General features: G+C 53.6%; 1 protein-coding gene across 2 annotated transcripts in view; it reads left to right on the forward strand.

The window, feature by feature from the left end:
* PTCH1 (patched 1) overlaps positions 1 to 13,867 on the forward strand; it is a 60,362-nt gene extending 46,495 nt beyond the window's left edge. For both annotated transcript variants that reach the window (XM_055125530.1, XM_055125529.1), the window contains exons 18-24: positions 1,330 to 1,610; positions 3,179 to 3,316; positions 5,572 to 5,714; positions 8,910 to 9,009; positions 9,535 to 9,789; positions 10,842 to 11,351; positions 11,662 to 13,867. In XM_055125530.1, coding sequence (XP_054981505.1) covers positions 1,330 to 1,610; positions 3,179 to 3,316; positions 5,572 to 5,714; positions 8,910 to 9,009; positions 9,535 to 9,789; positions 10,842 to 11,351; positions 11,662 to 11,670 — 1,436 coding nt within the window. In that variant the 3' untranslated portion in view covers positions 11,671 to 13,867. The remainder of the gene's footprint in view (positions 1 to 1,329; positions 1,611 to 3,178; positions 3,317 to 5,571; positions 5,715 to 8,909; positions 9,010 to 9,534; positions 9,790 to 10,841; positions 11,352 to 11,661) is intronic.
* Positions 13,868 to 16,822: the final 2,955 nt, after the last annotated feature.

Below are 16,822 nucleotides of genomic sequence, written 5' to 3' on the forward strand. Positions count from 1 at the left end.
GCCGATTGCCAGCTGTTCCCTGTGCAGGATGGGGACGCTTCTAGCTTGAGTGTTATTTCACTATTGTAGAGTTTCATTACCAGGGATTATGTGTTTATCTTAGTTTTTGTCAGCTGTGGCGTTGAAGGAATTTTTTGGCAATTGGGTCCTTCCTAGACACCACCAAGCACCTGTGCTCTGTCAAAACTGTTTAAACTGGTGTAGAAAAATCTGTATACAGCAGCGTCCTCTTCCCTCCTCCTCTCAGCTCTGGTTTTGAAAGGTGGTTCCGAGTGGATGTAATCTGCATTTCCATTAGTTATTCGTGGCTTTTCACAGGGATGTTTAGACCAGTTGGAGGACGAGGGGCAGAGGAAGGCGTGTGGCTGGAGGGCCAGCGTGTCGTGCTCTCGCGTCGAAACCCCAGAGCCCGTGGCAAGCAGCCAAGGCTTGTCTTAATGAAAACTTCTAGTTGAGGTTGTAATAGGGCAGATCGCGTGTAGCATGTCGCCTGGATGCCCCCAGAGGGTCTGGAACCCACAGCCACAGGAATTGAACCGCTGTCTGAGGGTTCTCCCTTTCCACTGAGGCTTAGCATCGCGTTCAAGAGATGTGGAAGATTTAAATATTTCTAGAACGATAAGAAAGTTGAGCTGTTTTCTTAAGTGAGCACAAATTTTGACTTGCTTTGTTCTCAGAAGTAAGTGAAATCCATTCAGTAGAATAACCCGAAAAAATGCTCTCAAAATTTTATTCTTTTGAGTAGGTTAGACTCATTACAAAGTCTATAGAAAATTAAAATCAAAGGTTAATAAATTTAAAAAGCACAGGCTTCTCTCCCCTAAAAAAAAGGAAAAAAAGATCGATTATTGTTACACTTTACACAACTGGGCAAGGAATGGGGGTCTGGTAGACCATGTGCTGTACATGGCTGAAGTTCTGGGTTTAATCCTCTGCACCACAAGAAACAAAAATCAGTGGGGATGCAGGTGAGGGGCTGAGTGATAACTTGGCAGTCTGCGCACACGTGAAGCTTTTGTACATGGGAGGGCGAAGCTTGATCCCCAGCCCCACATGGCCCCTCGGCGCCCCTGGAAATACCCCCATGCACCACCAGGTATGGCCCCAATTGTGAAAAGCCCAGGGATGATTGTCCGTGGCTGGTGGCTGACGGTGAAGGAGCACAGGAGTAAAGCCTTCCTGCTGCGCTCCCTTGAGGTGGGGTGGGGGCCGCTGGTCTGCAAAGGGGGTGGGGCCACACGGTCTCCTCCTGCCTGGGCTGCGGCCATCTGCTTTCCTGCTCTTGCGCGCAGCCCCGTGACCCTCAGCCTCTCCCTGTTGCCTGTCCAGTCCCGGCCGCGGAGCCCATCGAGTACGCCCAGTTTCCTTTCTACCTCAACGGCCTGCGCGACACTGCGGACTTTGTAGAAGCGATTGAGAAAGTCCGGACCATCTGCAACAACTACACGAGCCTGGGCCTCTCCAGCTACCCCAACGGCTACCCCTTCCTCTTCTGGGAACAGTACATCGGCCTCCGCCACTGGCTCCTGCTGTCCATCAGCGTGGTGCTGGCCTGCACGTTCCTGGTCTGCGCCGTCTTCCTCCTGAACCCCTGGACAGCTGGGATCATTGTGAGTCTCTTCTGAGGGTCTTTGTGGAAGGCACATTCCTTTCAGCATAGCTCTCCCTGTAGCCAGGAAGTTTTGTTTATGTCTGGGCCTCGGGAGGAGGTATAGATTGCATCATTCCATACTCTGTTTATTCTGGTTGAGGTGGCGAGGCTCGGGGGGAGGGAAGCTTCACGGCCTCGTCCTGTGTCCCCTCTCCGCAGTTTCAGCAGTTAAGCACACATTCCGTAGCGCTCTGAGCGTTTACCAAATGCAAACACACAAAGCACAGCCATTTTATTTTAATTCAGGTGCTATTTGTGACTGCATCCCAGACCCAGTACATAAATTGTTCTTCTCAGTGGAGGGACAGAGAGGTTTGACAGCAAAGTACAGATGAGATGACTTGGTGTGGTGTGTGTGTGTGTGTGTGTGTGTGTGTGTGTGTGTGTGTGTGTGTGTGTGTGTGTGTGTGTGTGTGTGTGTGTTTCAGCTCTTGGGGGAAGTGAAAAAATGGTACTGCTCACCTATTGTTGCAGATTTTCTCCAAATCAGATGCTCTCAGATTTGCAGTCAGTGTTACATAGAGGTTCCTTAAGCCCATGGCAGTACCTAGATTCCGTGAACTGTGGTCTACCCTTAAAAATGCCAAAATTATAAAAACAGATCCCGTGTCTTGTTTCGGCTCTGTGGGTCTGCCGCAGGCACGGTAAAAGGTAAATGTTTAGTCTGTAGTCGTTGCCATGGTTCTTGAGCAATGGATGTCGTCCGTCTTTCAATAGCTTATTAGCAGAAAGCAAAAGGAACTTGACCACGCTTCCCACCCTGCACCAGCTCTGCCCGCCGTGCCCTCCAGAAAGCTCACTCTCAGCCTGGCTGTGTCAAGTTTATGGGATTATTTGCATTTGCCCTCCTAGAGCCCAGGAAACGCTCAAGTCTACTGCACAGGTTTTCATGCTCCCCGCAGATTTTTACAGGGCAGATGAAAGGCAAATAAAAACCTGTCCTTGGGCTCACCCACTCACTTTGTCCACTCCAGCTGCTCCCAGGCTCTGCAGAGTGGCGGGGCTGTAATCTGACCTGCGTCGGCTGACCACTCAGTGCCCCGTCCCAGTTTAACTTATTCCCAAGTCACCCTCAGCCCTTAGCTCCAAGCAGACACGAAGCCCCTTGTCAGCCAGAGAATTCTTTCTCCCACTGTCCTTGGCTTTCTTGAGGATGGCGGGTCAGCTTTGGAGTTTTGAACTCCCAATTATTAGGTCTTATTTATCTCGTACCATTTTTGTTGAGGCCTCAGGATTGATGGTACTTTTTTTTAAATTTGGGGGCCATACCTGGAGAAGCTCAGGGCCACTCATGGCTCTGCACTCCGGAGTTACTCCTCTGGCAGAGCTCAGGGGGCCGTGCAGGAGGGGTGCTGTGTCCAGCCCGTGCTGGCTGTGTGCAAGGCAAACATGCTCTCTGCAGTGCTGTCACAGCGGCTCTGGTTTCCAGCACCGATGTCAAGTTTGGCTCTCCCTATGCCCTGATGTTCTGCCCACATGCACCTGGGCTCATCTTGTGCCGCCCTCACCCTGTGTGTCTTCTTCAAGGTGACCGTCCTGGCCCTGATGACGGTAGAGCTCTTCGGCATGATGGGTCTCATCGGGATCAAGCTGAGTGCGGTCCCTGTGGTCATCCTCGTGGCCTCCGTGGGCATTGGCGTGGAGTTCACCGTGCACGTGGCGTTGGTAAGGGCGCCCCAGCCTAGGCAGTGAGTTGCCTCCCTCTGGGGTGGTACCTTTTTATTGGTTCTTTCCATCAAGGCACAGTGTGGCCCTTCCCCCGGTTTGGCCGGGCTCTGATTCTAGCCTCGGCTGCGTGAGGCGCCTGGGCGGTGCTGCGTCCCTGGGTGTGGGCACAGCGGCACCCTGCGGCCAGCACTTGCTTCCTTTGTTTCTGACACGTGTGGTGTCTGGAAGCAGGAAACACTCCGTGTTTTAAGCTGCAGTGATAAAGGAGAGATCAGCTGAGACCACACTCACAGGCTTGGGGAAGATAGAATCGTTGGCTGAGGTGAATTGCTGACCTGGGTCCCAGTGCCAGAGAGCTGCCCCTGCCTGCGCCCACCTAGCTCTGGCCCCTCCTGCCCAGTGGCTCCCTGGCAGCAGGAAGTGTGCAAACCCGCGTTGCACTGAGAGTTTCCCCCATCTCTGCCCACTCGTGTGAAAGCTTTGGAGGAGTCGGTCCAAGAGACACCGTGATCGAGGCCTCACCGCCAAGGCTTCCTGGTAGTGCGTAAGCCTGTCCCGCTGCCGTGTGCGCAGAGTCAGGCCTCAGTGGACACTGGCTGGGTCAGTCCTGCTGTTCGGCCTGGCTAGCTGGAACCCTGGCCCTGGGCTCTGGCCAGACGACTTTCTGCCTTGCTTTTGCCATCTCTGGCATTGGTTGTCCATGGACCCAGGGTGCACGGAAGCGCGCGTTCCCGCAGAGGCCAGTTTGGCCGTGGCCGTCTGTATCCCCCGTGGGGAGTTTCTTCCCAGGGTGCCTGAATGCAGCTTAGAGAAGTGTAAACTTGCACTGCAGAGAGTGCAGGGGCCCAATCGCTCCCCTGCGCGTGGTGGCTCTGCGTCAGGCCCCACACGGTCCCCTGAGCACAGAACCTGCAGCATGGCCCTCCAGCATGGCCCTCCGAAGATTTGTGAGTTTAGGTGTTTGGGGAATAATGTTGATTGAAATGGTCTCGTTTCCTCTCCTCACCCACTGGAGTATTATGATAAAAGTTGAGATTGTAGAAATAGTCTACTTTGATGTGGTTCCCCTGGTGTCTTATCCCCAGGGAGCCAGGAGGAGAGGGATCCTGTTTTTCTGGCGGTCCCCACTATCCTAGGAATTAGGTAACATTTCTGCAGAGAAGACAGCTTCGCCTCAGAGCTCGGCCTCCCTGGTTGCGTGTCTAAGGAACCACGTCCTGGGTGGCATTGCTGCCGGGAGAGTGCTGGCACTCTGGGCACAGCCCTGAACTGTGGTGGAAACTCAGGGGTCTGTGGCTGGCAGCTGTGAGCAGAACAGCTGGCCCTGCGGTGACTGGAAACAAGGAATGTCCCTGCTGCTCACACAAGGCCTCCTTCTGGGGCCTTGGGGGCTCCAGGCCTGAGCTGTCTCTGCCGTGAGTGCCCCCATCCTCAGCAGCAGCCCTCACTCGGGCACGGTTCTCCGCTGTCCTGCAGGTGAGCGTCCAAGGAAAGGAAGTCCCTGGGCCAGAATGATAACACAGTGGATAGGACACTTGCCTGGCATGCAGCGGACTCTCCAGTGCCCCATCTGGTCCCATGAGCCTCTCTAGGAGTGATCCCTGGGCACAGAGCCAGGAGTAGGCCCTGAGCACTGTTGAGTGTGGTCTCAGCTGCCACCCCAGAACAGAAAAAGAACAGCTTTAAGGGTGTGTAGAATATGGAAATCAGTTCAGAGTTTGAACAGACTTGATTTCAACTTCCAGTCCTGTACTTTTCTTGTAATGGCTTTCTGGTTCCAAGCTGTTGCATGCACATTATGTTTGGAATAGTGACGGAAATTCTAGCCTCAGAGTAATTATGAGGAAATATGGCTTAGCTCTAAGTTGCACGAGTGCTGACACAAGTTAAGAAAGTTCATTTGGAAGAAGACCTTGATCATCAAGCATTCAGGCAAAACCCTGGCCTGGAGGTTCCCCAGGGGGTGGCGGGAAGTCACTTTAGTCGGGAAGAGCATGGGGAGTGGTCGGCGGTGAGAAGGAAGGGGCCACTGGCTCATTTCTGTGGAAGTGCCGACTTGCCTTTAAATGAAAGGCGACTTTCCTCGCCCGGCACTGCTGCTGCTGCTGCGACGGGCGTCGATACCCAGTGCCAGGGGCTCCTCCGGGGGGCAGCCTCAGGGCCCCGAATAGGCAGGCCAGAGTCGCTCACTGCACTGACCCCAGAGGGCCCTCCGGTCCAGCACTCAGCCACCCCCACTTCTCTCCCCACAGGCCTTTCTGACAGCCATCGGCGACAAGAACCGCAGGGCCGTGCTTGCCTTGGAGCACATGTTCGCGCCCGTCCTGGATGGGGCCGTGTCCACTCTGCTCGGAGTCCTGATGCTTGCTGGGTCGGAGTTTGACTTCATTGTCAGGTGAGGAGCCAGGGAGGTGGTGCCGGTGCCCATCTTGCCTCTGCTGGCAGCTGACAGGCTGTGGCAAGTGTATGTCTCTCTTCTTGCCTGGCCACCCTCCCCCACACAGCCCGTTACTGAGAGATTCCAGATCAAATAGACGTGGTCTGTGTGTTGTGAAGTGATTCCCGCCACCCCTCACTTCCCTTTCTGTAGGCTTTCTTTGCAGTGGTGTTAGGGACCGTCTTGAGGGGGAAGACGGAGGGAGTGCAGCTGAGGGGACACTTGGCAGCCAGTCCAGATACCCAGATTAGAAATTGCCCCGGGAAGAGATGAGCGTGGTTCCATTCATTGACCCAGTTTTACACTTCAGAACTATAGAAAGGAAAGCTTACCAGTAACTAAAATCGTCGCCTAGAGAATTCCAAGAAAAGAGAATGTGCTCACAGTTTATGTCCTACTTCCCACTAAGATGTCAGAAGCATTTAACCTATGACTTTCTTTGTGTCACTTTTGGAAATTCAGCCCTGGACACTGCTCTTTGGATCTCGAGGCAAACAGTTTCTGGGAAACTTAACTAAAGACGTGGCTATGTAGGAATAATAAAAGGAGATCAAGTTTTTCTTTTGAAAAAAAGTTGGTAGTGCTGGGATGTAACTTAGCAGTGGAGCACTTACCCTGACCTGTACGAGGCCCTGGGTTTGAGCCCCAACCCAGTTTAAAAAAAAGGAAAAAGAAAAGAAGCAAGATAATGCTGTTCTCAGAAAACATTCATTTCCCCCAAATAGCATCCATAACTTTGTGGAGCTTCCTCTGCTTGTGACAGCTGTTTGCAAGGCAGAGTGTGGAGTGACATCAGAATTACCAGTTCAGTCCAGATTTAGAGTGAAATCAAGTTGAAGAAAGTGACAAGCCGGTTTGTCGTGCCCTCTGTTGGGAGGTCACTGCACAGACTTTCCCAGTGTGCCCGAGGCGGGCTCCCGTCCAGGGTACGAAGGTGCTCACTCTGGGTGGGAGCTGGAGGAGTGGTGTGTGGGTTGGACACCTGCCTGCCAGCACTTCTCACGGTCCCCAGAGGCTGCCAGGATTCCTGAGCACAGCTGGGTGTGGCCCAACACAAAAATTTTGTCAATTTTTGAAACTCACCACCTTGTGACATGCCCCAGGACAGCTCGTCTTGGCGCTAGCGCCTTCCAGGATGAGTGTGGCCATCCGCTCGGTGAGTCTGGGCGCGTGGGCCAGTGCGCCTCTGCTGTGATGTGGGCACAAAGCCGTCAGGGTCTCTGACACTCCGAGCTTTCCTGGCACGGGAGTTGCAGCATTTCCCACAGCTCACGGCCCCCGCAGACACTCTCACCAGAGAGTGTGCCTCTGTGGATGTCCTTCCCTGCCTGGCGCAGAGCTCTGCCCCAGACCCAGTCGTGGTCTGGGGCTGGGCTGTACGAGAAGCTCTTGCTTCGGTTTGGGCCTCACCAGGTCCGTTGTGCTTGTTCCTGTATGGTCTGAGGGTTTTATATTAAAGAGTTTCCTTTGTGCCATTGCTAATTAAACACAAATGCATTTCCTAAGTGCAGTTCTGCCTAGCCCTAAGCTCCATGCGTCCTGTCGACACAACAAATCTGAAGATCGATAGGTCTGTAGTTCCCAACCTGTTGAACACCCCGAGAAGTGTAGGATGTGGGGGGACCTCCAAGGTCTCACAGCTCCTCCTGGGTAGCACCAGGTGAGTCGGGGAGGCGGCAGGGAGAGGAACTGGCGGGGGCTCTGGAAAACAAACTCCAGAACCCCTTTCTAGCCCATGAAACTTGTTCTCTCGCTGGCCTATCAGGCTTCTTGTTTCAAGCACTTAGAAGGGCTCCCTGTTTTCTAGTACTGGAGGGGTTAACCTGGCAAAGCCCTCTCCGGGTCAGCTCAGTGAGCAGACATTGTATATACTGGGCCGCCAGAAATCTAACTGGTGTGTTTACGCTGCAGTTAGATGGATGGATGCAAATGTCTCCGTGCTGCTGCCGCCCTGCCTCCACCAGATTCCGGCAGTTTACATTAGAGCACGACGGTTGCCGCTTGGGCTGTGCTCATGCCCCTCAGAGCTCCCGGTGTTTCCCGTAGCGGCTAGGTGTTTGTGTTTTTATAGGCTTCTCTCTCCTTTCATCTCCTGTCCAAGCATAGGTGGCGTGGCAGCATTCGGCGCCTGTTCCGTTTTATGATTAAGAGGACCATTAACAGATATGTCACCCGCCCTCTCCCGCCATTCTGGGGCCCCCTCCTGCCCCCGCCATCCACAGAGGAGCCCCCCAGACCTGCTGGAGCAGAGCCCTGCTTGCACAGCGCTGCTGTCTGCAGCTGTGCAAGGGCGGGCCCGCAGGGTCACCTTGGCACCCATGAAAGACCCAGGCCTGGGCCGTCAGCGGTGGGAAAGCCCGGCCACTGTGTGCTCCTCTTCTTCATGCTGCTGTGGCCTTGATGTTTGAATTGGCTGACGCAAAACAAGAGTATTCAGAGATGCTAAATTGTTCAACAGAAGATTGGCCCACAGAGCAGGCCCTGCGTGGTGGCCCCTCTCCCCTGAAAGTGCCCCAGCAACTACAGAATGGGAAGCGTTTTTTTTTTTTTTCCTCCAGAAAGCTGGTTCCCGTGTTCCAAAAAAGGTTGCAGTTGAGCTATTTGGTAAAACTGGAATCAGAGAATTCTAGGCAGGAAGTTGTGAGTAACGAAAGCGCGGGGAGAGCCTCACCTGATCGGCGGAGGCTTCATTAGAGCTTCTGCTGAAACGTTTCCCAGTGGATTAGCTGCCTGCAGATGCGGGCCGCTTCTCCTCCTGGGTGAAATTGTTTGAATTCTACACCCTTCACTTCATTTCTTTGCTTCTGCTGGTTCTCGAGAACAGGGCCCCTCCGCGTTGTGTGCGTTCAGTCTGCTCGGCCGTTCACTCCGCAATCCATATTTTCCTATTTGTGTTAACACATTCATAAATTACATGACATGCTTTGAGATTTCAGCAAATTAACAAACTAAGTTTCCCCCTTTTTCTTTATAAACTAATAGTTTAGGTGATGGAATGTAGTCCTCAAAGACAGAAGGTTAAAACAATAATCTAATCTTGTGCTGAATCTGAAGTGGGGTTTAGTGCAGCCTCTCCATGCCCGCTTGCACTCAGGAGGGCAGCTGCCTGCACTTGTGTAACCGCGAACGTTCTGTTTCCTGCTTGTCTTGAAGGTATTTCTTTGCTGTCCTCGCCATCCTGACGATCCTGGGTGTTCTCAATGGGCTGGTTTTGCTTCCAGTGCTTCTGTCCTTCTTCGGGCCGTACCCTGAGGTCAGTGGTGGCGACAGGCCTAGTGCTCAGACCACAGCCCCTGAAAACTATTTTCCTGGCACCGTTCTTCACTTAGACATGGCCACATGTGATTATTTGCATTTTCAGTAACTATCGTGATAACTATGGCATTGTAGCCTCTTAAGGCTAATATAGTGGTGGGAGGGGACGACAGCACTAGACTGTTCTGGGTTTGGGGGAGGGTTGTTTTGGGTGATGTCTGAGACCACTGGGGCTAGTTGCAGTGGTTCTCAAGGGCCCGTGCTGTGGTTAGACTCGGAAAGCTCGACCCACCCATCTCCGCCCCAGCCCAGCCCCTGGTTGTACTCAGGCCTCTTGGCTGGTGAATGACAGCCAAGGTCTCACGGCCTGTGTCCGTTACATACTCCCGTCCTGACTGGGGCAGGGACCCGGCTCTGGTCCCGCTGTCCTGAGTGCGGGTCCCTGCGGCAGTGCCAGTGCGGGGGCGGGGGGGCTGTGCCGTGCGCACAGTAGGCGAGCCTGCTGACGCCGTCTCGTGCACAGGTGACTCCGGCCGGCGGACTGGGCCGACTGCCGACCCCATCCCCGGAGCCTCCCGCCAGCGTGGTGCGGTTCGCCGTGCCCCCGGGCTGCCCGCACGCGGGCTCCGACTCCTCAGACTCCGAGTACAGCTCCCAGACGACAGTGTCGGGCCTCAGCGAGGAGCTGCGCCACTACCAGGCCCAGCAGGAGCCCCGGGGCCCGGCCCGCCGCGTGGCCTTGGAGGCCACCGAGAACCCGGTCTTCGCCCGCTCCACCGTAAGTGCCTGGTGGGCAGGGGGAGGGGCATCGCCATGGTCCGCTCTGAGCGGAGGGCACCAGTGCCCTGTGGCGGCCGAGGAGGAAGCAGAGACCCCCGGGAGAACAGCAGCACCCTCAAGTGTGCTCTTTCTGTTTTTCATTCTATTTTCTGTTTCTTGGTTGTTTGGGCCACACCTGGCAGTACTCAGGGATTCTCCTGGCTCCGCACTCAGGAATCACTTCTGGTGGGGTGGGGGGCTACGTGGGGTCCAGGGATCGGACCCAGGTCAGCCGCGTGCAAGGCGGACGCCGTCCGACCTTCCCACTGTGCTATTGCTCCAGCCCCTCGGATGCACTGCCCTTCTCCTGCCACAACAGGGAGGTTTCCTTCCGGCCCCTTTTGTGCTGTCCTCTGACAGCTCCTGCCCATGGCTGGTGGCAGCTTCCGGAACTGGAAGGGGCAGAGAGACTGAGCACAGGGGCCGAGGAGGGTGTGCTGTCACTGCAGAAAACAGGTGCCCAGGCCAGAGCATCCTTCCAGGAAGGAGAGCAAGGCCGGCCGGGGACCTGCTCCTGCTCCCCCCACCCCGGAGGATGCCTGCCGTGTGGCAGTGCCCGTCCAGGCCTGTCCCGCGGGAGCCTGGGGACAGTGCAGGCCAGAGCCTTGGCATCGGTTGCGGTGCTTCGATTGAAGTGGCCACTGTGTCGCTCCCTGCTTTGCTCAGAGACCCGGAAACAGATTCCTGACAGCGGCACAGCCCAGCCGCCCCTGACGCTGCCGAGTGCTGGCAGCCCGAGCCGAGCACGGGGGCAGCTCTGGCCTCCGCCCGCGGTCAGCCCGTGAGCAGGGGCTTGGCGCTGAGAGGAGGGCACCCTGCAGGGCACTCGCTGCACAGCCCTGTCCGGGCCCCCTGTGAGCACTCGGGAGGGAGGAAGGCCAGGAGCACGCAGACTAGGCCGCAGGGCCGGGGCCGGCTTGAGACGCGCGTGGGTGGCCTGGCCGAGCGCAGCCAAGGCGGGAGGCACCGCGCCAGGCGCTTGTGCTGACCTGCCCACCCTCTGCTCCGCAGGTGGTCCGCCCCGAAGGAAGGGCCCCCCCGCGCTCCAGCCCCACACAGCGCGCCCCCCCAGACTCGGGACCCCCGCCTCGGAGGGAGCCCCCCCGGGAAAGCTCCCGGCCGCCCCCCTACCAGCCGCGCAGAGACGCCTTTGAAATTCCTCCCGAGAGACCTCCGTGCCCGGGCCCCCGGGGAGCCCGCGCCCACGGCACCCGGCACCCGGCGTTTGCTGCCAGGGGCGGCGCCGTGCCCGGCTGCTGCCAGCCCTTCACCACGGTGACCGCCTCGGCCTCGGTGACAGTGGCCGTGCACCCGCCAGGTCCTGTGCCCGCACCCGGCTGCATGTCCCGAGGAGGGCTGGGTCCCGGCTGTGAGGACTGCCCCGACGCGGGCCACCGGCACTTCGAGGACCCCCACGTGCCTTTCAGCATGCGCTGTGAGAGGGGGGGCTCCAAGGCTGAAGTCATCGAGCTGCAGGACGTGGAGTGCGAGGAGACGCCCCGGAACACAGCTCTGACAGAGGTGTGCAGGGCTGCGGCGGGAGGAGCAGGGCTGCAGAGAGCTCGGCAGGGTGGTGGGGCCGGGGCTCAGCCCCAGGCGGCCGGCACCCTCGGGGGCCGTCCCCGTCCACGCTGGGCTGCTGGAGCCTGGGCGTGATGCCCAGAGGCCGCTGCGGTGTGTGGCCAGAGCGGCTCGCGTGCCCGCGGGGCGTCCGGCGAGCCCCGGCCCGGCCCTCGCACCCGCGATGGGCACGCGCCTGGCGCCTCCCCTGCCCCTGGCGCGTCCTCGGAGGCTGCGCCCGCATTGACACCCTCTCACTTGCCTTTTTCAGGCCGAGTGAACTCGGAAGCGGAGAGGCCAAAGACCGGAAGCCCCGTCCCCACCCCCACCTCCTTCCAGAACCTTGACGAGAAGTGTTGGAAGTTATGGATACAGCTGCACCCAGGGGCAGCGCACTGTTACTGTAACCAATTGTATCATTTTGTGAGATATTTCTATAAATATTTAAGAGGTGTACACATCTGTAATATAGGAGGAGTGATGTAAAGTAGTGTGACGTGGCTCTCCCCACACGTGCCCCAGGGCCTTAGCACGGCCTCTCCCTGTTTGTACAGGTCTTGTGCCACAACCAACCTTAACTTACTCTTAAATTCCAGCATATGTTGCTGCTGCTTAAATATTGTATAATTTACCTGTATAATTCTATGCAAATATTGCTTATGTAATAGGACTATTTTGTAAAGGTTTTTTAAAAAATATTTTAAATTTGCATATCACAACCTGTGGTAGTCTGAAATGTTACTGTTAACTTGCAAACACGCTATGCGTGGTAATTTTGTGGTTGTTTAATGAGCAGACATGAAGAAAGCATGTTAACCCCGTTGGCTTCTCTGGGCATAGGCCCAATGACTCTCCCGTGTGGCTGCGTGTGTGGGCGTGTGTGACTTCCCAGCATTACTGTACTGTGATTTTTTTTTTCCTTCTCACTTTTGTAACCCTCAGTGGGTTGTGACCTTGTCAGGCTGGAGGGGTCGGGTGTCTTCACAGCTTTGGTCGCGGGTCTCTCGCCCGGAGACAGCCCGCCTCCTGCCTCAGCGGCAGATGGTGGGCTCCTGTCTCCTGTCAGGTGGTCAGGGAGTGTCACAGGCTGGGCGAGACCCAGAGCGGCCCCTGCTGAGCAGGTCGTCTCTGCCCACCCGGCTTACTGAAGATCTGGGGGAAGAGGCCCGCCAGGGGCTGTTCTGGGCCCTTCCGAAGCCCCCTGCTCTTAACTTGCACAGTGATTGGCAGTTTGGGGACTGTCTCCACGTGGTGAAGGGCTCCAGCGTGGGCACGGGGACTGCTGGAGGGAGGGCTCCCAGCCCCCCTGAGCCGAGAGAGCAAGGGGCGGGTCTCCAACCAGGATTTCTAAAAGTCCTTCAGGTTTGCTCCTGAACCCCCTGCCAGCCGCTTTCCAGGAAGCACTTGCCATGCAGATCAGGCCACTGAGGAGCACGGGCCTCTTCCTGGAAAGCCTGGTCCCCTGGCCCCCAGCAGCAGGGGCCTCCGCAGGGGGCTCTCTGGCCTGTGCTCCCAGCGGGCGGCTCCGCTGCTGTGGTCAGCCACTTTGCTGGTCTTACGGGGTCCAGCTCTGCCCATTAGGGGCACGTGACACGGGCCCCCGCCCCCCACCTCAGTCACTTCCCTCCTGAGTGCTGGCTGGTGCTCCGTGGCCGCCGTCCACACGCCTGGGCTCCTGAGTCATCGAGCACCGGGAGGACCTGGGGACTGAGGCACCGGAATCTCGCTGTTAAATAGTTTTATTTTGTCTTTCTTGTTTATTTGGATGTTTTAATTTTTTTAAAAGTCTGCAGATATTTATGATTTTGTATCATAAGAATGTTTTCCTACAGTATTTGTCATGCCAGTCTATAACAAAAAAATGCAGGGATTTTATTTGTATTTGGAAACACTATTACAGCTATGTTTTGAACAGAATTTTTATTTGTATAGAGTGCTTACTAATGTTAAATAGTTCAGAGTATATAACATTTTCATTAAGGACTCATGGTAGGATGTAGTGTAAGGAGTTTAAAGGAAATAAATATTCAAACTGGGTCTCATTGTCTGCCAGTTTTGGTGGAAATGGGTTTGTATCATTTCAGTTACAAAGATAAAAGTATGCCATATAATTTATTTATATGAAAATTTATTTTTGTAGTGTACATAGTAGTCATCAAGTCTTTTGACAGAAGTATATTTTTAAAGAATTTATATGTGATGACTCCATAATGTCTGGAACTTGGCTGAGACATGCATGGGGCACACTTTTCATTGTAAAGGACATCAAGAGAAGGAAAATGTCTAACAGTGTTAAGAGAGTGTGATTGAGTGAATATTCATGCAATTATCAAACGTGTATTAGTTACCATTTGTGACCTCGTATGGTTCTCATTTTAAAACTTGGAAGGCAGAAATGTACAAACTCTCTGAATATTAATGTTAAAACACTGATAGAAATTCTAACATGAATAAAAAATAATATAACTTGTTGGCTACGCCTTTGTTCATAAAATTTCTTAAAGTACTTCTGGAGATATGTCAAGCTATCTTACATATTATTTTGTCATTTCATCTTCCTAACTTTGTGCCTCTCTTTTAAATCCTACTTCATGGGGGAATTGTTGATATTAGAAGGGTTCCGTGTGATTATTTTCTGACACCACAGAAGTTCCTAAATTGCCTTCAAAATGACCCTTCTGTCACCTCAGACTTCCTGTTTTCTTATGTGATGAGGGAATATTATTGTAAAGATAAATTCAGTGGGTGTCAAAGTAAATGAGAACATCATGTTAATCGCTGATAGAATAAGACTAACTGAAATTGATACAAAGTGTTTTTGAGTATTTATGTTATACTGTATCTTCACAGCCAAGGAGAAAGACAAACCCAGGACTTCGCCTGTTTTATAGCTGAAACTGAGAAGGGAGGACTTGAAAGCCAAATGCTTTAAGTGTGTCACCAGGTCAATGAAGGGTGGCCTCAGTGCCGCCCCCGTTACGTGAGGACTGAGGGACACAAGTCCCGTTCACGTGTGAGCTAGTAGCTGCAATAGGCTGGCCTCAGCGCTCTCCATGCCCGGCTCCACGCATGACTCAAGACACCCAAGTCCAGCTCTCCTGGCGGAGGGCGGGGTCTCCGCCTTCTCGAGCTGTCCTGATGGGTCTAAGGCACCACAGAGGTGATGTTAAATCCCTGCCAGCTGGGTGCAGCCCCGGTTCTGTGATCTGATGCAGACTGCAGTCAGTGAAGGCCAGGTCTGGAAACAACATGAGATTCCCAGCCGCTCTGTGTGGTCTTTTCACAAAACACATGTTCCTCGGTGGGGAACTGCAGAGACCCAGGGGCCCCACACCTGTCTGGCAGCCCAGAGAGGGTGATTCCCTTTCAGTGCTCCGCTACTGCTTGGGCCAGGTGCCCCCCCACACACACAGTGGCAGCAGGACCCTCACCAGGGGATCCTGCTTCCCACCTTCCAGTGAGAAGAGGCCAGTTCACAGATTGAGTGGAATTAGTTTGAAGCGGGCGACGAGGCTGGTGAGGTGAGAGGCAGCGGAGATACTCCTTGGGCCAGTACCTAGTTTTGCTCCAGTCTCAACTTCCCGGGTCCTTGTATAAAGATGTGAGCTTATGAGGAAATTCTGTACTTCTGAGCCCCTATGTGAAGGTAATAGAATAATCTCTGACCAAGGAAAAACAGTTTGACATGGTGTCTAGAAAAAAAAAAATTCAAACATTAAACCATTATTGACTAAGAACCTCATCTTGCACCTCTTGCTATGATTAGGGATTTGTTTTGAAACCAAGCCATTCAGTGGTAAAATTTATTTAAATTTTTTTTTAATTTTATTGAATCACCATGTGGAGGGTTACATAGTTCTCAGGGTTATGTCAGTTATACAATACTCAAACACCCTTCCCTTCACCAGTGCCCATATTCCATCACCAACCACCCCATTATACCTCCCGCCCCCCCAGTCCCCGCCCTTGTAAGTGATAAGTTTCACTTCGTTTACGCTTTATCTTGGTTACATTCCATGTTTCAACATATAACTCACTATTGTTGCTAGGGTTTCCCCCCAAAAAAGAAAAGACAGTCCTACTCTCAAGGAAGCATTTGATAGCTCTCCATTGCTGAGAATGTAGAGATGTTAAGTCCCGCTGTTTGTTACATAACTTTTCTATTTTTCCCCCCTCGTCCCGCGCCGCCGAGTTCACGCCTGTTTAGTAATCACCACGCTGCCTGACAAAGGGAAAAAAAAAACGAAAAAGATGGTTATTTCCCGTCATCAGCCGGCGTGGGGCTCTGGCTTAGTTGATAGTCTGGTAGAATGTCTGCAAGCAGTTTCTGGAACCAAAAGTAATACGCTGGTATGGGCCCCGGCTCAAGATTCCACCAGCGTCCCGCTGTTCCAAGTACATAATAATTTATTCCCTTGTATCCCATTCCCATGCCACCAGGTCCGTGTCAGCTTAATGGACATCATACTATGGTTAACGCCACGCCACGTTTCTTCCCGAGAAAGAAGGATATTTCTTCTCAGCCAGCATGGGGATATGGCTTAGTTCAGTCTATAGAGATGGCTACCACTTTGATTGCCTTCAATATTTCAGCAGAAGACTTACTATTCTTGTTAGGATTTCCCACCAAAGTCCGACCCGTTAAAAAGGAACCATTTCATATTGGTGATGATTAAATGACAATAGGTCGCGCGGCCATGGCAGCGGCCTCGCGGCTTTGAATTTCTGTATAAAGTCCAGGGAAAGTACAGCCAGAAATTACACGTCGCTACAAACTTTAACCCTATTATGGTCCCTCCAAAGTCCAACCCATTACAAAGGAACCATTTCATATTGCTGATGATTAGATGACATTAGGCTGCCGAGGCCGCGCGGTTTTGGGTTTCTATATAAAGTCCAGGGAAAATTCTGCCTAAAGTTCTATCACTACAATCTTTTACCCTTCAACAAAAAACTCAGTACTATTGTTTGGAGTTTCCCCCCACGGTAAGCCCTGCTAAAAAGGAACATTTACACGTTGTTGACAATCAAGAGATATTAGGTTGTGCGGCTGCTATCGCAGCCGCGCGGTTTTGGATTTCTATATGAAGCCCAGGGAAAATTCTTTTGGTAATTGCATGACTCGCTGGCAGCGCCTGGGCCAGTAGCTCCGAGCACACAGTTTGGAGGCATTTTGGGAGCGCTGCTCGTGTCCAAAGTGGTTCAGTTGCCTCCGGGGTCGATCTCGCGTGGCGGCAGAAAGATCTCGCGCGGCGGCAGAAATATTTAAAATTTTTTAAGCCACACCTGGCAATGATCAGGGTTACATGCCACGACCCAGGGTTCGACCACCAGCATCCCATATGATCCCCCAAGTACTGCCAGTAGTTACTTCTGAATGCAGAACCAGGAAAAAAAAAAACAACACAAAAAGACTGCTCAGGAATCATTCC

This window comes from Sorex araneus, chromosome 2 (genome assembly GCF_027595985.1).
Source record: "Sorex araneus isolate mSorAra2 chromosome 2, mSorAra2.pri, whole genome shotgun sequence".
Taxonomy (NCBI): domain Eukaryota; kingdom Metazoa; phylum Chordata; class Mammalia; order Eulipotyphla; family Soricidae; genus Sorex; species Sorex araneus.